The sequence below is a fragment of the Caloenas nicobarica genome, chromosome 32, assembly GCF_036013445.1.
Source record: "Caloenas nicobarica isolate bCalNic1 chromosome 32, bCalNic1.hap1, whole genome shotgun sequence".
NCBI lineage: Eukaryota > Metazoa > Chordata > Aves > Columbiformes > Columbidae > Caloenas > Caloenas nicobarica.
Window position 1 is genome coordinate 167,156 of NC_088276.1, and position 24,026 is coordinate 191,181.

Below are 24,026 nucleotides of genomic sequence, written 5' to 3' on the forward strand. Positions count from 1 at the left end.
AGGGCCCGAGAGGGTCCGAGAGGGTCCGAAAGAGCCCGAGAGGGTCCGAGCGGGTCCGAAAGAACCCGAGAGGGTCCGAAAGGGCCCGAGCGAGTCCGAGAGGGTCCGAAAGAGCCCGAGAGGGTCCGAGCGGGTCCGACAGGCGTCCCCAGGTGTCCCCACGTCCTCGTGTCCGTCCGTCCGTCCCCGTCCCGCCACCCCCCCGTGACACGAACGCCGGCGGGTGACACCACAGGGTTTATTGTCCCGGGGGGAGGGGCGGGGGGGGAGGGGCCGTCCCGGCGCCGTCACTTGGTGATCGTGTTCCTGGGGGGGAGGGGCGGTCAGCGACACCAGTGCCCCCCAGTGCCCCCCCAGTGCCCCCCATTGCCCCCCAGTCACTCCCAGTGCTCCCAGTGCCCCCCAGTACCTCCCATTGCCCCCCAGTGCCCCCCCAGTGCTCCCAGTGCCCCCCAGTCCCTCCCATTGCCCCCCAGTCACTCCCAGTCCCTCCCAGTGCTCCCAGTCCCTCTCATTGCCCCCCGTCCCTCCCATTGCCCCCCAGTCACTCCCAGTGCTCCCAGTGCCCCCCAGCCCCTCCCATTGCCCCCCAGTGCTCCCATTGCCTCCCAGTCACTCCCAGTGCTCCCAGTGCCCCCCCAGTCCCTGCCATTGCCCCCCAGTGCTCCCAGTTTCCCCAGTTTTCCAGTTTCCCAGCACCCACACGTTCATGCTCCCAGTGTCCCCCCCCAGTGTTCCCAGTGTCCCCAGCTCCCCGGCACGCACGTGTTCATGCTCCCAGTGTCCCCAGTGTCCCCAGTGTCCCCAGTTCCCCAGCACCCACGCGTTCATGCTCCCAGTTTCCCCAGTTTCCCCAGTGTCCCCAGTTTCCCCAGTGTCCCCAGTCCCTCCCAGTGTCCCCAGTTCCCTGGCACGCACGCGTTCATGCTCCCAGTTTCCCCAGTGTCCCCAGTGTTCCCAGTGTCCCCAGTTCCCCGGCACGCACGCGTTCATGCTCCCAGTGTCCCCAGTCCCTCCCAGTGTCCCCAGTTCCCCAGCACGCACATGTTCATGCTCCCAGTTTCCCCAGTGTCCCCAGTTTCCCCAGTGTCCCCAGTGTCCCAGTGTCCCCAGTCCCTCCCAGTGTCCCAGTGTCCCCAGTGTCCCCAGTCCCTCCCAGTGTCCCCAGTGTCCCAGTTTCCCCAGTTTCCCCAGTGTCCCCAGTCCCTCCCAGTGTCCCCAGTGTCCCAGCGTCCCCAGCTCCCCGGCACGCACGCGTTCATGCTCCCAGTTTCCCCAGTGTCCCCAGTTTCCCCAGTCCCTCCCAGTGTCCCCAGTGTCCCAGTTTCCCCAGTGTCCCCAGTCCCTCCCAGTGTCCCAGTGTCCCCAGTGTCCCCAGTTTCCCCAGTGTCCCAGTGTCCCAGCGCCCCCAGCTCCCCGGCACGCACACGTTCATGCTCCCAGTGTCCCCAGTGTCCCAGTTTCCCCAGTGTCCCCAGTCCCTCCCAGTGTCCCCAGTGTCCCCAGTCCCTCCCAGTGTCCCAGCGCCCCCAGCTCCCCGGCACGCACGCGTTCATGCTCTTGCCGCCGCCGCTGAGCACGATGAACGGGGTTTTCTGCGCCCGCTGCTTCTCCTGCAGCAGCGCGACCGTCCCCAGCGGCGTGTCGCTGGAGCTCATGCGCTTCAGCAGCTGCAACCCCAACACCAGACCATCGGGCACCCCAACACCAGACCATCGGGCACCCCAAAGACAGGGACACCCCGAAACTAGGACCATCAGACACCCCAAAAACAGAGATGTCCCAAAACAGGGATCATCAGGCACCCCAAAAACAGAGACACCCCAAAACAGGGATCATCGGCCACCCCAAAACCAGGGATGCCCCAAAACTGGGACCATCAGGCACCCCAAAAACAGAGACATCCCAAAACAGGGATCATCAGGCACCCCAAAACCAGGGACGCCCCAAAACTGGGACCATCAGGCACCCCAAAACCAGGGACGCCCCAAAACAGGGACCATCAGGCACCCCAAAAACAGAGACACCCCAAAATAGGGATCATCAGGCACCCCAAAACCAGGGACGCCCCAAAACAGGGACCATCAGGCACCCCAAAACCAGGGACGCCCCAAAACAGGGACCATCAGCCACCCCAAAACGGGGGGACCCCAAAATCAGAGACCCCAAAACAGGGGGGCCCCAGAGATGCCCCGAAATGGGGGGACCTCAGAGACCCCAAAACGGGGGGACCCCAGAATTGGAGACACCCCGAAATCAGCAACGCCTCCAACGGGGGGACCCCGAGGCCGGAGCCGCCCCCGCCGGGGGGACCCCGCAAGCCGCGCTCCCCTCACCGCCTCCTCGTCCAGCTTCTTCATCCTGCGCTCCGTCTTCATCTTCCCGGAGCCTTTGCCGTGGAAGCGGTGAGAGAGCTGCCGGAACGCCTGCGACAGCGTGGGGACGTGGGACATGGGGACATCGGGGACAGCAATGGGCACAGGGGACATCGGGGACATGGGGGACATCGGGGACAGCAATGGGCACAGGGGACATTGGGGACATGAGGATATTTGGGACATGGGACATGGGGACAGCGTGGGGACATGGGGACATTGGGGACAATGGGGACATGGGGACATTGGGGACAGCAATGGGCACAGGGGACATTGAGGACAATGGGGACATTGGGGACAGCAATGGGCACAGGGGACATTGGGGACATGAGGATATTGGGGACATGGGACATGGGGACAGCGTGGGGACATGGGGACATTGGGGACAATGGGGACATGGGGACATTGGGGACAGCAATGGGCACAGGGGACATCGGGGACATGGGGACATCGGGGACAGCAATGGGCACAGGGGACATCGGGGACATGGGGACATCGGGGACAGCAATGGGCACAGGGGACATTGGGGACATGGGGACATTGGGGACAGCGTGGGGACATGGGGACATTGGGGACAATGGGGACATGGGGACATTGGGGACAGCAATGGGCACAGGGGACAGTGGGGACAATGGAGGACATTGGGGACACGGGACAATGGGGACAGCATGGGGACAGGGGACATTAGGGACATGGGGACATTGGGGACAGCGTGGGGACATGGGGACATGGGGGACAATGGGGACATGGGGGACAATGGGGACATGGGGACATTGGGGACAGCAATGGGCACAGGGGACATTGGGGACATGGGGACATTGGGGACACTGGGGACAGCGTGGGGACACTGGGGACAGCATGGGGACAGGGAACATTGGGGACAGCAATGGGGACAGGAGACATTGGGGACAATGGGATATGGGGACAGCGTGGGGACATGGGGGACAATGGGGACAGCATGGGGACACTGCTGACATGGGGACAGCGGGACATGGGGACAATGGGACATGGGGACAGTGTGGGGACATGGGGACAATGGCACATGGGGACAGCAGGACAATGGGACATGGGGACAATGGCACATGGGGACGGGGGACATGGGGACAATGGGACATGGGGACAGTGTGGGGACATGGGGACAATAGCACATGGGGACATGGGGACAATGGCACATGGGGACAGGGGGACAATGGGACATGGGGACAGGGGGACAATGGGACATGGGGACAATGGCACATGGTGACAGGGGGACAATGGGACATGGGGACAGCGTGGGGACAATGGGACAGCATGGGGACAGCAGTGGGGACACAGGCACAATGGGGACATCAATGGGGACATGGGGACAACGGGATGCGGGGATGTGGGGACAATAGGAACATTGGGACATCACTGGGCATAATGGGGCCATCGCTGGGGACAATGGGATCATCCCTGGGGCCATGGGGACATCCCTGGGGGGACTGGGGACCCCGGGGCGCCCGCGTTGTCACCGTCACCTCCTTGGGGCTGAGCTTGCGGCCGGTCTCGTCCACGTACTCGATCTTGACGTCAGGCCGGTAGCCGTCCTTGTCGCGGAACTCCTGCGCGAAGCCGCGGAACTCGGGGCGCCCCAGCTTGTCCTCCATGGCCCTGGGGACACGGGGACATCGGGGACATGGGGGACATGGGGGACATTGGGGACATGGGGACATGAGGACACAGGGAACTCGGGGCGCCCCAGCTTGTCCTCCATGGCCCTGGGGACACGGGGACATGGGGGACATCGGAGACATTGGGGACATTGGGGACACAGGGAACTCAGGGCGCCCCAGCTTGTCCTCCATGGCCCTGGGGACACGGGGACATTGGGGACATGGGGGACTTTGGGGACACGGGGGGCAATGGGGACATGGGGGACATGGGGGACACAGGGAACTCGGGGCGCCCCAGCTTGTCCTCCATGGCCCTGGGGACACGGGGACATTGGGGACATGGGGGACATGGGGGGCAATGGGGACACAGGGAACTCGGGGTGCCCCAGCTTGTCCTCCGCGGCCCTGGGGACATGGGGACATGGGGGACACAGAGCACCTCAGCTCGTCTTCCATGGCCCTGGGGACATGGGGACATTGGGGACATGGGGGGCAATGGGGACACAGGGGGCCATGGGGACACAGGGAACTCGGGGGGCCCCAGCTTGTCCTCCATGGCCCTGGGGACATGGGGACATTGGGGACATGGGGGGCTATGGGGACATGGGGAACATAGGGAACTCGGGGCGCCCCAGCTTGTTCTCCATGGCCCTGGGGACATGGGGACATGGGGGGCAATGGGGACATGGGGGACACAGAGAACTTGGGGGACATGGGGGACACTGGGGGCAATGGGGAACACTGAGGACATTGGGGGCATTAAGGACATGGGGACATTGGGGACATAGGGGACATGGGGACATTGAGGACAGGGGGTGATGCAAGATGAGTCTGGGGTGACCCTGACAAGGGGTGACACAGATGACAGGGGTGACAGGAGGTGACAGGAGGTGACACAGGGGCCACCGAGCTGCTGGGAGGGCGCGCTGTCTCACATCTTGTCCTCGATACAATAAACGGCCGACGGCAGCGACTTGTTCGGCGCCTTCACCCGCGGGACCTTCTGCACCGTGGTCTCCAGCAGCCCTGACGTATGGAGCCCATAGGGGCTGCAGGGACCCCGCAGGGAGCCCAGACCCCTATAGGGACCCCCCGACCCCATAGGGACCCCCATAGGGACCCCAGACCCCCATAAGGACCCCCAGACCCCATAGGGACCCCCGCAGGGACCCCACACCCCTGTAGAGCCTATAGGGGCTATAGGGACCCCCGCAAGGGCCCCAGACCCCATAGGGAGCCCCGCAGGGACCCCACACCCCTGTAGAGCCTATAGGGGCTATAGGGACCCCCACAAGGACCCCAGACCCCATAGGGACCCCCAGACCCCATAGGGACCCCCGCAGGAACCCCAGACTCCTATAAAGTCTATAGAGATTATAGTGACCCCCACAAGGACTCCAGACCCCACAGGGACCCCAGACCCCTATAGGGACCCCCACAGGACCCCCAGACCCCTATGGAGCCCATAGGGGCTGCAGGGACCCCACAGGGACCCCAGACCCCTATAGGGACCCCCAGACCCCACAGGGACCCCCAGACCCCATAGGGACCCCCGCAGGGACCCCAGACCCCATAGGGACCCCCGCAGGGACCCCCAGACCCCTATGGAGCCCATAGGGACCCCAAACCCATCAGCGCAGCCAACAGCCCCTATAAGCCTACAGCACCCCCTATAGAATCCATAGGTACCCTTGTTCTGACACAGCATGAGCGCGGCCGCCAGCCCCCGGTTCACAATGGGCTCCTCGTCCAGGATGGTCGTGGATGCAGCCGAGAGCTGGGGGGGGGACACGAGACATTTTTAGGGTGCCCCCCACTTTTGGGGTCCCCCCCCCCGGTCTCAGGGTTCCCCCCTCCCAGGTTTCAGGGCCTCCCCAGTTTTGGGGTCCCCCCAGTTTTGGGACGTCCCATTTTTAGGGGTGTCTCTGGTTTTCCTCCCCCCCATTTTTGGGGTCCCCCCATTTTCGGGTCCCCCCCGTTCTCGGGGCGCCCCCCCCGGGGTGTTGGGGTCCCCCCGTTGTTGGGGTCCCCCCAGTTCTGGGACGTCCCATTTTTAGGGGTGTCCCTGGTTCCCTGGTTTTCCTCCCCCCCATTTTTGGGGTCCCCCCATTTTCGGGGTCCCACTCCCTTGAGTTTTCCTCCCCCCATTTTTGGGACGTCCACGTTTTTGGGGTCCCCCCATTTTTGGGGTCCCCCCATTTTGGGGCTCCCATCCTACAGCTGTTACTCCATCCCCACGCTCTGGGTTCGTTCCCCCATTTCCGGGTCCTCCCCCATTTTTGGGGTGTCCCCATTTTTGGGGGTTCCCCCATTTTCGGGCCCCCCCCTGTTCTCGGGGCACCCCCCCCGGGGTGTTGGGGTCCCCCCATTTTTGGGGTCCCCCCGTTTTCGGGGTCCCCCCGTTTTCGGGGCTCACGTCCTGCAGCTGCCGCTCCTCCGCCAGGTTCACGCTGCTCCAGCCCACGTTTTCCTCCCCGTCCGAGTCGGGGGCACCCGGGGGGGGGACGGACGGGCCGAGCGCTCCAGGGCCTGGGGGACATGGGGACATTAGGGGACATTGGGGGGACACGGGGACATTAGGGGACAGTGGGGACACAGGGATGTTGGGGACACGGGGACATTGGGGGCAATGGGGACATTAGGGGACGTTAGGGGACATTGGGGGGACATGGGGACATTAGGGGACATTGGGGACACGGGAACATTGCGGGGACATGGGGACATTAGGGGACATTGAGGGGACATGGGGACATTAGGGGACATTGGGGACACAGGGACATTGGGGGGACATGGGGACATTAGGGACATTGGGGACATTGGGGGACATGGGGACATTAGGGGACAGTGGGGACACGGGAACATTGCGGGGACATGGGGACATTAGGGGACATTGGGGGGACATGGGGACATTAGGGGACATTGGGGACACGGGGACATTGGGGGGACATGGGGACATTGGGGACACGGGGACATTGGGGGGACATGGGGACATTGGGGGACATGGGGACATTGGGGACATGGGGACATTGGGGGGACATGGGGACATTGGTGGGACATGGGGACATTAGGGGACATTTGGGACACGGGGACATTGGGGGGACATGGGGACATTGGGGGACATGGGGGCAATGGGGACATTAGGAGACATTGGGGGGACATGGGGACATTGAGGGGACATGGGGACATTAGGGGACATTTGGGACACGGGGACATTGGGGGGACATGGGGGCAATGGGGACATTAGGGGACATTGGGGGGACATGGGGGCAATGGGGACATTAGGAGACATTGGGGGGACATGGGGGCAATGGGGGGACATGGGGACATTAGGGGACATTGGGGGGACAGGGGGACATGGGGACATTGAGAACACGGGGACATTGGGGGGACATGGGGACATTAGGGGACATTATGGGACATTGGGGGGCATTGGGGGGACATTGGGGACACTACGGGCACATTGGGGACATTATGGGGACATTATGGGGACATTATGGGGACATTATGGGGACATAGGAGCATTGGGGATACAAGGACATTATGGGGATATCGGGGATGTTGGGGACATTATGGGGACATAAGAGACATTGGGGACGCTATGGGGATGTTGGGGACACGGGGACATTCTGGGGACATTGGGGACATTAGGGGACATGGGGACATTAGGGGACATTGGGGGGACATGGGGACATTAGGGGACATCGAGGACACAGGGACATTGGGGGGACATGGGGGCAATGGGGACATTAGGGGACATTGGGGGACATTGGGGGGACATTGGGGGGACATTGGGGACACTACGGGCACATTGGGGACATTACGGGGACATTACGGGGACATGGGGCATTGCGGATACAAGGACATTATAGGGACATCGGGGATATTGGGAACATTATGGGGACATAAGAGACATTGGGGATACTATGGGGATGTTGGGGACATGGGGACATTCTGGGGACATGGGGACGTTATGGGGAAATGGGGACACTGACACATTAGAGGACAATATGGGGACACGGGGATGCTGGAGGACATGGGGACACAATGGGGATGTTGGCGACATTACGGGGACATTGGGGATGTTGGGGACACGAAGCGGGGGGGACACATGACAAGAGCTGCCCCCAAGTGCCTCCCCCGCGCCCCGGGGTCCCCAAAACCCCCGTGTCCCCCCGATGTCCCCAACGTCCCCCCCACCTCCTCCTGCTCCCCATTCCCTGCCAGCCTGTACATCAGCATCTCCCCCAAAACCCCCGTTTTTTACCCCAAAAGCCCCATTTTTCCCCCCAAGCCCTCCCCGCGATGTCCCCGGGGTGTCCCCAATGTCCCCAACATCCCAATGTCCCCAATGTCCCCCCGTCACCTCCTCCTGCTCCCCATTCCCCACCAGCCCCTACACCAGCATCTCCCGTTTCCCCCCCAAAACCCCCGTTTTTTACCCCAAAACCCCCATTTTTCCCCCCAAGCCCCCCCCGCGATGTCCCCAGGGTGTCTCCGATGTCCCCAGGATGTCCCCAACATCCAAAGGTCCCCAACGTCCACCATCATCTTCTCCTGCTCCCCATTCCCCACCAGCCCGTATGTTGGTACATCCCCCATTTCCTCCCCAAAATCCCCATTTTTTACCCCAAAACCCCCATTTTTCACCCCAAACCCCCCCCGCGTCCCCCCCCACGATGTCCCCAGGGTGTCCCCGATGTCCCCAGGGTGTCCCCAACATCCAAACGTCCCCAACGTCCCCATCACCTCCTCGCGCTCGCCCCATTTCCAGCCATCCCGTAGGTCGGTATCTCCCCCATTTCCGCCCCCGAAAGGCCCGTTTTTCACCCCAAAACCGCCATTCCTCCCCCCGCGCCCCCCCCGCGCTGTCCCCAACGTCCCCGTGTCCCCACCATCATGTCCTCGTGCTCGCCGCGGTTCCCGGCCATGCCGTACGTCGGGATCTCCCCCAGCGTGCGGCAGAACTCGGAGGTCGCGTTGAACACGATCGTCCCCCCCCCGCGGGGATCGGGCCCCCCCGGGGCCCCCCCGGAGCCGCCGACCAGCTCCAGCACCTGGCAGGGGGACACCCCAAATCAGAGCGGGGGGACCCCCCGAATTGCGGGGGACCCCAAATCACGGGGGGACCCCAAATCATGGGGGGGACACCCCAGATCATGGGGGAGGGGGGATCAGCAAATTGGGGGGGTCCCCAAATTGGGGGGGGACCCCAAATCATGGGGGGGTCACCATATTGGGGAGGACCCCAAATCATGGGGGGGACCCCCCAAATTCTGGGGGGGAACCTCAAATCAGGGGGGGGACCCCAAATCGGGGGGGACCCCAAATCATGGGGGGGGGTCAGCAAATTGGGTGGGGGTCCCCAAATCATGGGGGGGACCCCCCAAATTCTGGGGGGGAACCTCAAATCAGGGGGGGGACCCCAAATCGGGGGGGACCCCAAATCATGGGGGGGGGTCAGCAAATTGGGTGGGGGTCCCCAAATCAGGGGGGGACCCCAAATTGGGGGGGGACCCCAGATCATGGGGAGGTCACCAAAGTGGGGCAGGTCCCCATTTTGGGAGGGGGACCCCCCCAAATCGGGGGGGGACCCCAAATCATGATGGGGCCCGGACACCTGGGTCCTTTTGCCCCCCAGTTTCAGGGGGGGCCCGGATGCCTGGGTCCTCCCATCCTGGAACTCTGGGGGTGCTGGGGGGGGTCAGGGTGACGGGGGGGGGGGTGGATTTTGGGGTCCCCCCACTTTGGTCTCCTCCCCATACTGGTGGGTTGGGGTGATACTGGGGGGGGGGGCGGGTGGGAATCGGGGTGTCCGGGGGGGTTTGGGTGCCCTGAGGGGGTCGGGTGACCCCGGGGGGTGTCGGGGTGACTCGGGGGGGGGTGTAAATTTTGGGGTACCCAATTTGCCTCCCCATTTGCTGCCTCTGTCTCAGTCGCTGGGGTGGGGGGGCAGGTGGAAATTGGGGTGTCCGGGGGGGTTTGGGTGCCCTGGGAGGGGTTTGGGTGCCATGGGGGGATCGGGGTGACCCCGGGGGGTGGCGGGGTGACTGGGGGGGTGTGTAAGTTTTGGGGTGCCCACCTTGCCCCCCCCCGTTTGCTGCCTCTGCCTCAGCCGGCGGCTCCGCTCCAGTTGCAGCTGCAGCTCCTGCTCCGCGTCGTCCTCCAGCAGCTGGGGGGGGGACCCCGGGGGGGCGGCGTCATCTATGGGGGGGGGACCCGGACACACGGACATCAGTGGGGGGACCCCCCAATGTGGGGAACCCCCATGGACCCCCCCTGACTTGTGGGGAACCCCCAAGAGGTGACCCCCCCCCCCAACACAAGGAACCTCCCCCACGTTGTGTGTCCCCCCCCCACCTATGGGTGCCCCCCCACATCCCTGGGTGTCGCCCCCCCTGCCACGGTACTCCCTCGAATCCCCCCCACCTTTGACTGCCCCCAGACCCCCCCAAAACCAACCCCCTTGACCCCCATAATCTCACGTCCTTGACGCCCCCCCACCCATGGGTGCCCCCCCTTGACCCCCCCAAACCGACCCCCCCCGTCCCCCCCACCCATGGGTTGCCCCCGCATGGGTGCCCCCCAGACCCCCCCCACATCAACCCCCTTAGACCCCCGTGACCCCCCCAGAACTGACCCCCCCAGGCTACCCCCCCCACCCATGGGTGCCCCCCACCCATGGGTGCCCCCCCACCGTCGCTGCTCATGTCCATGTTCTCCACTCGGGTGTCGTCCGAGGGGGGGGGTGGGGGTGCCCCCGGGGGGGGGGAGGGGCCGGGCGGCTCCTCCCCCTCCTCCCCCTGCCCCTCCCCCTCCTGGCGCCGCCCCCGCCCGCGGGTCCTGGAGGGGGAGGGGCTGGAATCAGCACCTTTGGGTGCTCCCCACCCTGCTCTCCCCCCCCCCAACTGCCAGGACCCCCCAGCACCCAAGAGTGACCCCTGGGACCCCCCATTGGGACCCACAGGTGCCCTGTGTGACCCCCCCCAGCCCCATGGGACCCCCCACTGGGACCCACGGGTGCCCCCCATGCCCCCCCAGCACCCATAGGACCCCCCAAGACCCCCCATTGGGACCCACGGGTGCCCCCTATGACCCCCCCCAGCACCCATAGGACCCCCCATTGGGACCCACGGGTGCCCCCCATGCCCCCCCAGCACCCATAGGACCCCCCAAGACCCCCCATTGGGACCCACAGGTGCCCCCTATGACCCCCCCCAGCACCCATGGGTGACCCCCAGGACCCCCCATTGGGACCCACGGGTGCCCCCTATGACCCCCCCCAGCACCCATGGGTGACCCCCAGGACCCCCCATTGGGACCCCCGGGTGCCCCCCATGCCCCCCCCAGCACCCATAGGACCCCCCAGGACCCCCCATTGGGACCCACAGGTGCCCCCTATGACCCCCCAGCACCCATGGGTGACCCCCAAGACCCCCCATTGGGACCCACGGGTGCCCCCTATGACCCCCCAGCACCCATGGGTGCCTCCCAGCACCACTTATTGGGACCTCCAGTTGCCCCCTCTGCCCCCCCCGCCCTCATGGGACCCACAGGTGCCCCCTATGCCCCCCCCGGCACCCAGGGGTGCCCCCCAGCACCCCATTAGTGACCCCGGGTTCCCGCCAGCACCCATGGGTGCCCCCCAGCACCCCATTAGTGACCCCGGGTTCCCGCCAGCACCCATGGGTGGCCCCCAGCACCCCATTAGTGACCCCTATGTCCCCCCCAGCCCCCATGGGACCCCGCATTGGGACCCGCAGGTGCCCCCTGTGCCCCCCCCAGCACCCATGGGTGCCCCCCCGCTACCTGGACCCGAAGTCCCCGCTCGTGTCCCCGGGCGCCGTGGGCACCAAGTCGTCGGCCCGAAGCGGTTTCTCCTTCTCCTTCCGCCGCAGCCGCTTCACCCGGCGCCGCCGCGGCCGGAACTTCTCCTGGGGAGGGGGGACACCCCAAAATCACCCGCAGCCAAACGGGACCCCCACAAGGACCCCCCCAATCACCCACAATGGCACAGGATTGGGGAGGCCCCCCCAAATCACCCCCAATAGGATGGGATTGGAGACCCCCCAAATTACCCCCAATGGGACGGGATTGGAGACCCCCCCAAATCACCCCCAATGGGACGGGACTGGAGACCCCCCAAATCACCCCCAATGGGATGGGATTGGAGACCCCCCCCAAATCACCCCCAATGGGATGGGATTGGAGACCCCCCCAAATTACCCCCAATGGGACGGGATTGGAGACCCCCCCCAATTACCCCCAATGCACCAGGACCCCCCCCAATTACCCATGATGTCCCTGAGACCCCCCCCAAATTACCCATAATGGGACATAATTAGAGACCCCTCCAAATTGCCCCCAATGGGACCCCCCCCAAAATGCCTCAAACACCCCAAATCCCCCCCAAAAATCAACCCCGAACCACAAAGGCCTCAAATCCCCCCAAAACCCCCTTAAAGCCCCCCCAAGCCCCCCAATTTCTCACCATCTCCTCGGGCGTCAGGTACTCGGCCGCCAGGCGGGGGAGGGGCAGCTCCAGGCTCTGGGGGGCGGGGCCGGGGGGGTCCCCGCTGTCCCCTCCCCCCCCCGCCGGCCCCCCCGTGCCCGCCCCCCCCGGCCCCAAGCGGAACGAGGGGGGCGGGGGGGGGTCGGCGTATTTGGGGAGCAACTCGTGGGCCTGGGGGTCGAAAACCGGGGGGGAATTGGTGAAATAAGGCGGGTTTTTTGGGGGGGGGGGTGGTTTGGGGAATTGCGTGGGACGCACTTTTTGGGGGGCGGCGGGGTCGGCGTCGTAGGGGGCGTGGGGGGGTTTGGGGCGGCGCAGCTCGGCCTGGGCCTGCGCCTGCAGGGTGACGTTCACCAGGACGTCCTCGGCCTCCTCCAGCACCCCTGGGGACATCGGGGACATCAGGGGGACGTGGGGACATTGGGGACATCAGGGACATGAGGAACATTGGGGGGACATGGAGACATCGGGGGCATCGGGGGGACATGAAGACATCAGGGACATTGGGGGGATGTGGGGACATCAGGGGGATGTGGGGATATTGGGGACACTGGGGACACATGGAGACATCAGGGGGACACAGGTACATTGGGGACACTGGGGACACTGGGGACATCAGGGGGACATGGAGACATCAGGGACACTGGGGGGACACGGAGACATGGGGACACAGGGAGACGTGGGGACATCAAGGTGACATTCACCAGGACGTCCTCGGCCTCCTCCGGCACCCCTGGGGACATCAGGGACATCAAGGACATCAGGGGGACATGAGGACATTGGGGACATCGGGGACATTGGGGGCATTGAGGGAACATGGAAATATTGGGGGCATTGGGGACATGGGGACATCAGGGTGACGTTCACCAGGATGTCCTCGGTCTCCTCCAGCACCCCTGGGGACACGGGGACATCAGGGGGATGTGGGGACATTGGGGACATCAAAGACATTGGGGACATCAGCAGGACGTGGGGACATCAGGGACACAGAGGGACATGGGGGTCCTGGGGCCACCAAGGTGATGTTCATTAGGATGTGCTCGGTCTCCTCCAGCACCCCTGGGGACATCAGGGGGGCACGGGGACATCGGGGGCATCAAAGACATTGGGGACATCAGGAGACCCTGAGGACATCAGGAACACCACGGACATGGGGACACAGGGGGACATGGGGACACAGGGGGCTCCTGGGGCCACTAAGGTGACGTTCACCAGGACGTCCTCGGCCTCCTCCGGCCCCCGTGTCCCCCCCCGCCACGTCCCCCGGGGCCCCCGCTGTCCCCTGCCCGTCCCGCGTTGTCCCCTCCTCACCCTTGTCCTTGAGCGTCAGCACCAGCGTCTCCCCCTCGCGAAAGGCGCCCGGGTCGTGTTCCACCGTCAGCCCCTGCAGGTCCCGCGCGCTGTAACGTTCCTGGGGGGGGGACACGGGGTCAGGGCCGCGTCCCCACGTGTCCCCCAGGGCCCCCACGTGTCCCCACGTCACCATCTTCCTCTTCATGAACTCCTCCTCCACCAACGTGCTGACGCCGAACTCCTGGTCCATCTCCTCCAGTAGCTTGGCCTGGGGGCGGGGGGGACACCAGTTGGACCAGTTGGGTGGCGCCGATGGGACTGGGAGGGGTGGGGGAGGCAACGCGGGGACAACAAAGGTCAACGCGGGGCAAGAAAAGCCAACGTGGGGGCGTTAAAAGTCAACGGAGGGGCGAGAAAAGCCAAGGCGGGGCCAAGAAAAGCCAATGCGGGGCCAAGAAAACTCAATGGACGGACCAACAAAAGGCAATACGGGAACGTTAAAAGTCAATGGAAGAACAAAAAAAGGCAACACGGGGCAAGAAAAGTCAACGGGGAGCCAGGAAAACTCAAAGCGGAGGCATTAAAAGTCAACACGGGGCCACCAAAAGTCAACCAATAGCCAAGAGAAGCCAACGCGAGGCAAGAAAACCCAACGCGGGGCCACCAAAAGCCATTGGTTTGCCAACAAAACTCAACTGTTGGCCCAGAAAACCCAAGTGTTGGCCCAGGAAAGCCAATATGAGGGCGTTAAAAGTCAACGCGGGGCCACCAAAAGTCAACCAATGGCCAAAAGAAGCCAACGCAGAGCAAGAAAACCCAACGCGGGGCCAACAAAACCCAACGCGGGGGCAACAAAACCCAACGCGGGGGCAACAAAACCCAACGCGGGGCCAACAAAACCCAACGCGGGGCCAACAAAACCCAACGCGGGGCCAAGACAACCCAACGCGGGGCCAAGACAACCCAGCGCGGGGCCAACAAAACCCAGCGCGGGGCCAACAAAACCCAGCGCGGGGCCAGAAAACCCAACGCGGGGGCAAGACAACCCAACGCGGGGGCCAACAAAACCCAACGCGGGGCCAACAAAACCCAGCGCGGGGCCAACAAAACCCAACGCGGGGCCAGAAAACCCAACGCGGGGGCAAGACAACCCAACGCGGGGCCAACAAAACCCAACAGCTTTGGAATTCGTAAAAACTACGCTAAAATCCTTCTTTTGAAGTCTTCTCCGACCGAAAAACAAAACAGAAAAATCCCAAAATATTAATTTCTCTCCAAAATTAAAAGAATCAGCTTTCAAAAAAATAACACTAATGCTGCAGAATCTCCGTTTCTAAACCAAATTTTAAATAATGGCCAAACAGCCCCAAACCTTTAAATGCTCTTAAAATTTCCAAAAATTACGGAAAAATTTTTAAGTTCCACTGTAACTAAATAATAGAAACAAAAACACCACAAGCAAAATATACGCTAATTTTGCCCCAAAACTATCAAAATGCTTTCAAAAAAATCATATTCATGCCACAACGCTGCCGTTTGTAAAACAACGTTAAAATCTGTGAAAATCAGTGAAAATCAAACTAAAATTGCTAATTTTTTGTTCAAGAAGCAAAAAAATAAAAGTCAGAACACGTTTTGTCCTAATACTACCAAAACACCTCTCAAAAAATCAAAACTAACACCTAAACCACACCGTTTCGAAGCAAATTCCGAAGTGCGCCCCAAAAATCTTAATTTCAAATTTCCCCGCGTTCTCAAAATTCGCAAAAATTCCTCTAAAACGTTCATTTTGAGCCCGTTTTTCGCCAGATTTCCACCGTTTTTCGGCGTTTTTTCGCCCGAATTTTGGCGTGGGGGTGGCGGGGCCGCCCGGACGCCTGGGTCCCCCATCCCCTCCCCCACCCTCTTATCCGCCAGCTCCTTCTCCCGCTGCAGTTTCCGGCTGCGCTCGATCCAAGCGGCCGCGTCGTCCAACCACGGGTCGTCCTCCCCCAACGTCTTCACCTTCCTGCGCGCAATTTGGGGGCAAAAACCCGTCATTTCCGCCCCCGCCCATGGGTGCTCCCCCCCCCCACCCCTCCCCCGACTCCTCACCCCAACTTTTGGTTCAAAAGTCGTTTTCTTTGGCCGCCGCCAATTTTTCGCGGATTTCCTCGCGCTGGCGTAAAATCAAGGGGTTGACGGCGTCGGCGGCCACGGGGTCGTCCTTGGTGCCCGACTCTGTCACCCAAAGGGGGGACACCCCAAAAAGTGGGTGCTGGGGCCCCCCGGGGGCAGGGGAGGGGCGGGGGTGGGGGTTTCCAGGACCTTTTTTGCCGAGCGGCGGCGGCTCCAGCGGCTTCAGCCCCAGTTTGGCGCGGAGTTTGCTGGGGGGGGGAGGGGAAAATGGGGGGGTTGGGGGGGGGGCGAAAAGGGGGGGACCCCCCAGGGGGGCTGGGGGGTTTTTGGGGGGGTTTTGGGGTTTTTGGGGGGAGTTTTGGGGGAGGATTTGAGGATATTTGGAGGGTTCTGGGGGGGTTTATTGGGAGTTTTAAGGTGGGATTGGGGGGGATCGAGGGGTTTTGGGGGGAGTTTTGGGGGAGTGTTAGGGGGGATTAAGGGGTTTTGGGGGGGTTTGGGGGGTTTTTGGGGGGGATTTGAGGATGTTTTGAGGGTTCTGGGGGAGTTATTGGGAGTTTTGAGGTGGGATTGGGGGTTTGGGGGGATCGAGGATTTTTTGGGGGGGGTTTGGGGGGTTTGAAAGCATTTTGGGGGTTTTGGGGGGGGTTGGGGGGAGTTTGGGGGGGAATTTAAGGATATTTTGAGGGGATTGAGGATTTGGGGGGCTTGGTGGTTTGGGGGGTTATTTGGGGGGACTTGAGAATATTTTAAGGGTTCTGGGGGGTTATTGGGAGTTTTGAGGTGGGATCGGGGCTTTGGGGGGATCTGGGGCATTTTGGGGGGATTGAGGGGTTTTGGGGGGGTTTTGGGGTTTTTTGGGTTTCCTCACTTGGTTTCTTCCACGCTGAGCGACGATTCGCCGGTTTTGGGGGTCGCGGCTGACGGGGGAAATTAATTAACTCATTAACAATGTAACCAAAAAGTCAATTAACTAACAAAGAACAAACTATTTCACACCCCCCCCAACCACCCGTTGAGCCCCCAGGACCCCAAACCCCCCCTAACCACCCACACCCCCAAGTGACCCCAACACCCCCCAGAACCCCCATAGACCCCCCCAGTGCCCCCGGAGACCCCCAGCCCCATAGATCCCCCCATAACCCCAGCCCCACAGATCCCCCCCAACCCCCCAGCCCCACAGATCCCCCCATAACCCCCAACCCTATAGATCCCCATAACCCCCCAGCCCCACAGATCCCCCCAACCCCCCAGCCCCACAGATCCCCCCATAACCCCCAACCCTATAGATCCCCATAACCCCCCAGCCCCACAGATCCCCCCCAACCCCCAGCCCCACAGATCCCCCATAACCCCCAACCCCATAGATCCCCCATAACCCTCCAGCCCCATAGATCCCCCCCAGCCCCCCAGCCCCATAGATCCCCCATAATCCTCCAGCCCCATAGATCCCCCATAACCCCCCAGCCCCATAGATCCCCCCCAACCCCCCAGATCCCCCCCAACCCCATAGATCCCCCCCCAGCCCCACAGATCCCTCCCAACCCCCCAGATCCCCCCCCAACCCCCCAGATCCCCCCAGCCCCACAGATCCCCCCCCAGCCCCCCAGCCCCGCCCCGTTCTCCTCACCGTTCTCCTCCCGCTCCTCCCGCCGCTCCCTCTTGGTTCTCCGCTCGCTCTCCGCGCCCCCCCGCCCATGGCCGCCCCTCCCGGGCTCCTCGGGGCCTCCTCGCCGGGACCCGGAGCCGCCGCCGCCGCTTCGCTCCCCCCGGGAGCGGCTGCGCTTCCCCCGCCGCTCCCCGCCGCGGTGCCGGTGCTTCCGGTGCTCCCGGGGCCGCCCCGCGGAGCCGCCTCCCCCGGCCGGGCCGCTCCCGCCGCCGCCGGCGCCTCCTCGGCCGCTTCGGCCCCGCCGCGCTCTCGGTGCTTCTTCGAGGAGCCCATGGCCGCCCCGCCGCCACTTCCGGGAGGGTAGGCCGCGCTTCCGGGCAGTCACCATGGCAACGCGGCGGCTTCCGGCAAGGCGCCGTTCTCATTGGCTGAGGGAAGCGGCGAGCCGGGATGAACCATGAGGCGGGGGGGGGGTGTGAGGCGTGGCCGCGCTGTTACGGGCTCACCCCAAAGGGGTGGACGCATCCACGGGGTATCTAGCAGCTCTGGAGGCCGCGGGGAGGTGGGGGGATCCTCCCGGGAGGCCCCGTACGAGCCGTTTAGGGGGGAGGTCTCAACATGGCGCTTCCCCCGGGGGACAACAAAATGGCGGCGCCTGCGGCGTACGACAAAATGGCGGCTGCCCGGGGGTACAACAAAATGGCGGCGCCTGGGAGGGCGCAACAAAATGGCGGCGCCGGAAATGGGGGGGGACGCACACACCGAAATGGCGGCCGGGGCTGGGGGGGGCCCGGAGGGGCCGGGGGCGGCTGGACCCCGCCCCGGGGAGCCACGGAGGGTCCGCACCCCGGAGATTCGGGGTCCCCCCACCGCGCCGAGGGCGGGAATTGCCCCCCCGGATCCCGCAACTCCCCCCCGCGGACGCCCCCCCGGAATGGATCCTCCGGGCCGGGGGCGGGGCCGGGGCCGGGGGCGGGGCTGAGGGCGGGGCCTGGGCCGGGTGGGCGTGGTCGGCGCCCGCTATAAAAGCGGCGTCGCGGCCCCGCCCACCCCAGTCTGGGCAGCGGCGGCGGCGCGAAGGTACCAGGGGTGCGGGGGGTTTGGGGAACCCGGGGGGTTTGGGGGGACCCGGGTTGGATTGGGGGACCCGGGGGGTTTGGGGGACTCGGGTGGAGGCCTTGGGACCCCCCCCCCCGAGGATTTTGGGGTCCCCTGTGGGGGATTGGGGGACCCCGGGGTGGGATTGGGGGACCCGGGGGGAGGCCTTGGGACCCCCCTGAGGATTTTGGGGTCCCCGGGGGGGTCTCGGGGCTCCCCCGAATGCTCTCGGGGGGGTTTTGGGGTGTCCAGGGTGGGTCGGGACCCCCCTCAGGATATTGGGGGGCCCGAGGGGGGGGTGGGGGGAAAGATATTGGGGTGTCCCCAAAGCTTTGGGGTACTGGGGGGGGGCCTAAAGATTTTGGGGCCCCCCCAGGGGGTTTGGGGTACCGGGAGGTTCTTAAGGGCCCCCCCAAATCTTGGGGTTCAGGCGGGGCTTCAAGTCCCCTTGAAGAAATATTGGGGTGCCCTGAAATTAATTGATGAATTTGGGGGGGTCCTGATGCTGTTGGGGGGGGGGTATTGAAGGTAATTAGTTGATTTGGGGGGTCCTGATGCTGTTAAAGGGTAGTGAAATTAATTAATTTATGCGTCCCGATGCTGTTGGGGGGGGTACAAAGTTAATTAATTAATTTGGGGCTCCCGATGCTGCCGGGTGACTACGAAATTAATTAATTTTGGGGGTGCTGGTGGTGTTGTGGGGGGTGTTGCAAAATCAATTAATTAATTTTGGGGTGTGTCCGCCCCCCCAGGCGATGGAACCCGCGTCCCCCCCCCGCGACCTGGAGCTGGCGCCGCTGGAACCCGAAAAAGCGCCGGAATTCGGGGGTCCCCCCCAAAAAACACCAACGAGGGGCCCGATCCCGCCCCCCAAAAAACCACCGAGGGGCCCGATCCTGCCGCCCCCGGGGCCCGATCCCCCCCCCCAAATCAACGAGAAAAACGGCTTGATGGTGAAAATCCCCCCCGAGGATGAGGAGGAGGGATTCAGGAGGGGCCCCCCCGATGTTGGGGGGTCCCGGAATTGGGGGGGGGTCCCCCCGTTTTACGGGGTTGGGGAAAGAGGAGGTGCTGCGGGCGGCCGGCAGCGCGCCCTGGAGGAGGGCGCGGGCGCTGCTGCTGCTGCTGTTTGGGGGGGGCTGGTTGGGGATGGTGGGGCGGCCGCCGCCATCGTGGCCCGAGCGCCCCGCTGTGACCCCCCGCACCCAAACCCGCTCTGGTGGCAACGGGGGCGCTCTACAGGGCCCCCCCAAAACCCTTCGGAGGGGACCTGAAAGGTGAGAGGGCAGGGGAAGGACCCAGGGAGTTCGGGAGGGACCCAGGAGTTCGGGCAGGGAAGGACCCCAAAAAGAGACCCCCCCTAAAAGGGACCCAGGAGTTTGGGGAGGGACCCAGGAGTTCGGGCAGGGAAGGACCCCAAGAGAGACCCCCCCCTAAGAGGGACCCAGGAGTTCGGGGAGGGACCCAGGAGTTCGGGGAGGGAAGCCCCTATTAGTGACCCCCCTCTAAAAGAGACTCAGGCGTTTGGGAAGACAGGACCCCAAAAGGGACCCCCCCCAAAAGGGACCCAGGCGTTCGGGAAGACAGGGACCCTCCCCCCCAAAAAGGGACCCAGGCATCTGGGGCGGCCCCTCCCCCCCAATGATGACTCAGCATTTGGGGGGGGTCCCCAAAATTTGGGGCGGGGGGGGCAGATGGGGGAGTGAGCCCTGGACCTTGGGGGGGTCAGTTTTGGGGTTCACCCACCTCAGTCTCTTTGGGGTCCCTGGGGGTGGTTTTGGGGTTCAGGGGGTTTGGGGGTGCCTGGGGGGGTCAGTTTTGGGGTTTGGGGGTTCAGGGGGTGAATTTTGTGGTTCAGAGGGTTCAGTTTTGGGGTCCCTGGGGGTTTTGGGGTTCAGGGGTTTGGGGGTCCCAGGACCTCAGTTTTGGGGTTCAGGGATCCCGGGGGCTCAGTTTTGGGGTTCAGGGGTCCCAGGGGGTCAGTTTTGGGGTTCAGGGGTTTGGGGGTCCCGGGGGCTCAGTTTTGGGGTTCAGGGGGTCCCAGGGGCTCAGTTTTGGGGTTCAGGGGGCTCAGGAGCTCAGTTTTGGGCTTCGGGCTGACTTTTGGGGTCCCCCCAGGTGTCTCTGCCCGGCTGGAGCACGTGGTGGTTTGGGGGTTCGGGGGCTGATTTTGGGGGCCCCTGCACCCCCAGGGCGCCCAGCGCCCCCGCTGGATCAGCTGGACCCGGAGCTGGGGAGCTGGGGACACTCGGGGACCTGAAGCAGCTGCTGCAGGCGGCCAAGGACAGAGGTGGGGGACCCCAAAATGGGGGGGCCCTGAAATGGGGGATACAGGGATGGGGGGACCCCAAAATGGGGGGGGGGGCGATCCTGAAAATGGGGGGACTATGAAATATTGGGGGGGACATCCTGAAAATGGAGGCACCCCAAAATATGGGGGGACGATCCTGAAAAGAGGGGGACCCCAAAATATGGGTGGCCCTGAAATATGGGGGGGACCCTGAAATATGGGGGGGCAATCCTGAAAAGGGGACCCCAGAACATGAGGGGACCCCAAAATGGGGGGACCCAGAAATGGGGGATACAGGAATGGGGGGGATCCCGAAATATGTGGGGGACCCCGAAATGGGGGGATACGGGAATGGGGGGGATCCTGAAATATGGGGGGGCAGTCCTGAAAATGGGGGGACCCCAAATGGGGGGATCCCAAAACATGGGGGGGAATCCTGAACATGGGGGGGACCCCGAAAATGGGGGGGCAATTCTGAAAATGGGGGGGACCCCAAAATTGGGGGGATCCTAATATGGGGGGGGACTCCAAAATATGGGGAGGACCCTGAAATATGGGGGGATCCCCAAAAGTGGGGGGGACCAGGAAACGGGAGGGACACACACATGGGGGGAGCCCAAAATATGGGGGGGGACCCAGAGATGGGGGTTAGTGGAATGGGGAGACCCCAAATGGGGGGGACCCCAAAATATGGGGAGGATCTTGAAAATAGGGGGGACCCCAAAACATCGGGGGGATACAGGAATGAGGGACATTGGAATGGGGGGGGCACCCCAAAATATGGGGGACCCTAAAAATGGGGGGGGACCCCAAAATTGGGGGGGGACACCCCAAAATGGGGGGGGATCTGGGTAATGGGCTGGGGGGGGGATCATCAAATTCGGGGGGTTCCCAGGGTGGGGTGACCCCATGGGGGGGTTTTGGGGTCCCCCCCGTGACCCCCCGTGACCCCCAGGGCTGCGGGTGCTGCTGGATCTGACCCCCCACCCCTGGGGGGCGCAGCCGTGGGGGGGGGCGGCCAAGGCCCAACTGGCGCCCAATGTCACGGTGAGATGGGGGGCGGCTGTGGGGCAGGTGTGGGGTGGCTATGGGGCGGTTATGGGGTGCCTGTGGGGCACTTGGGGGAGATGGGGGCAGCTATGGGGCGGTTATGGGGCATTTAGGGGAGAGGAGGGTCAGCTATGGGGCACTTAGAGGGGATGTGGGGCAGCTATGGGGTGGCTATGGGGCACTTAGGGGAGATGGGGGGCAGCTGTGGGGCACTTAGAGGGGATGGGGGGCAGCTGTGGGGCACTTAGAGGGGATGTGAGGTGGTTATGGAGTGGCTGTGGGGCGGCTATGGGGCACTTAGAGGGGATGTGGGCCCGCTATGGGGCACTTACAGGGGACGTGAGGTGGTTATGGGGTGGCTGTGGGGCAGCTATGGGGCACTTAGCGGGGATGGGGGGCAGCTATGGGGCATTTAGAGGGGATGGGGGCAGCTATGGGGCACTTAGAGGGGATGTGGGCAGCTATGGGGCACTTAGAGGGGATGCGGGGGAGCTATGGGGCACTTAGAGGGGATGTGGGGCAGCTATGGGGCACTTAGAGGGGATGTGGGGCCGCTATGGGGCAGCTATGGGGCATTTAGAGGGGATGGGGGCAGCTATGGGGCACTTAGAGGGGATGAGGGGGAGCTATGGGGGCACTTAGAGGGGATGTGGGGTAGCTATGGGGCACTTAGCGGGGATGTGGGGCTGCTATGGGGCAGCTATGGGGCATTTAGAGGGGATGTGGGGCTGCTATGGGGCAGCTATGGGGCATTTAGAGGGGATGTGGGGCAGCTATGGGGCACTTAGCGGGGATGTGGGGCTGCTATGGGGCAGCTATGGGGCATTTAGAGGGGATGTGGGGCTGCTATGGGGCAGCTATGGGGCATTTAGAGGGGATGGGGGCAGCTATGGGGCACTTAGAGGGGATGTGGGGCCGCTATGGGGCAGCTATGGGGCATTTAGAGGGGATGGGGGCAGCTATGGGGCACTTAGGGGAGATGGGGGGTAGCTATGGGGCACTTAGCGGGGATGTGGGGCAGCTATGGGGGCGGCTGTGGGGCACTTAGAGGAGATGGGGGGCAGCTGTGGGGCAGTTGGGGGGATAGGGGGAGGTTGGGTCACTATGGGTCCGTATGGTTTCTATGGGTCTTTATGGGGTTCTATGGGGTTTTGGGGGCTTTTATGGGGCTCTGTGGGTCCCTGCGGTTTCTATGGGTCGCTGTGGGTCTGGGTTGGTGTCTGTGGGTCCTGGGGGGCTCTGTGGGTCCGTGTGCTGTCTATGGGTCCCTATGGGTCAACGTGGGTTCCTATAGGTTTCTATAGGTCTTTCTGGGTTCTTGTGAGTCTCTATGGGTCGCTGAGGGTCTGTGGGGCTTTCTGTGGGTCATGTGGGTCATTATGGGTTTCTATGGGTCTCCAAGGGCGCCTGGGGGTCTCTATGGGTCCCTATGGGTGTCTATGGGTCACTGTCCGTGTGTCCGTCCCAGGTCGCCGTGTCCGTCTGGCTCGAGCGGGGGCTGGGGGGGATTTTCCTGGACGCCGTCGAGGAGCTGGAGGTGACACTTGGGGGGCGGGGAGGGCACTTGGGGGGCTGGAATGGGGCGGGGGGGGCACTTGGGGGGCAGGGATGGGGCATGGGGGGCACTTGGGGGGCAGGAATGGGGCACTTGGGGGTAGGAATGAGGATGAGGTGACACTTGGAGGGCAGGGAGGGCACTTGGGGGGCAGGAATGGGACACTTGGGGGGCAGGAATGAGGATGAGGTGAGACTTGGGGGGCAGCGAGGGGACTTGGGGGCTGGAATGGGGCGGGGGGGACACTTGGGGGGCAGGGATGGGGCATGGGGGGCACTTGGGGGGCAGGAATGGAAACTTTGGGGGGCAGGAATGGGGCACTTGGGGGGCAGGAATGGGGTGGGGGGCACTTAGGGGGCGGGAACGGGAATGGGGGGGGAGGGGCCGGGGTCACTGGGGGTCACTGACCCCCGGCCCCCTCCCCAGCCCGAGACTCGTGGCCGAATGGAGGAACCTGACGGAGAAACTGGGGGGGTGAGACCCGGGACCCCCAGA

The 24,026-nt window shown here is 63.8% G+C and overlaps 1 protein-coding gene across 1 annotated transcript; it reads right to left on the minus strand.

The window, feature by feature from the left end:
• Window positions 1–224: 224 nt before the first annotated feature.
• SART1 (spliceosome associated factor 1, recruiter of U4/U6.U5 tri-snRNP) lies at window positions 225–17,913 on the minus strand. Its single transcript, XM_065654104.1, is given in 23 exon segments — window positions 225–306; window positions 1,549–1,670; window positions 2,337–2,426; window positions 3,875–4,007; window positions 4,945–5,035; window positions 5,699–5,786; window positions 6,426–6,511; window positions 6,514–6,538; window positions 8,902–9,063; window positions 10,089–10,210; window positions 10,704–10,849; window positions 11,816–11,940; window positions 12,498–12,689; window positions 12,777–12,901; window positions 13,830–13,929; window positions 14,002–14,079; window positions 15,714–15,819; window positions 15,906–15,933; window positions 15,936–16,031; window positions 16,119–16,177; window positions 16,801–16,849; window positions 17,560–17,791; window positions 17,794–17,913. Coding segments are annotated over 23 exon segments (2,352 nt in total). The 5' UTR covers window positions 17,872–17,913; the 3' UTR covers window positions 225–287.
• Between the last annotated feature and the right edge of the window lie 6,113 nt (window positions 17,914–24,026).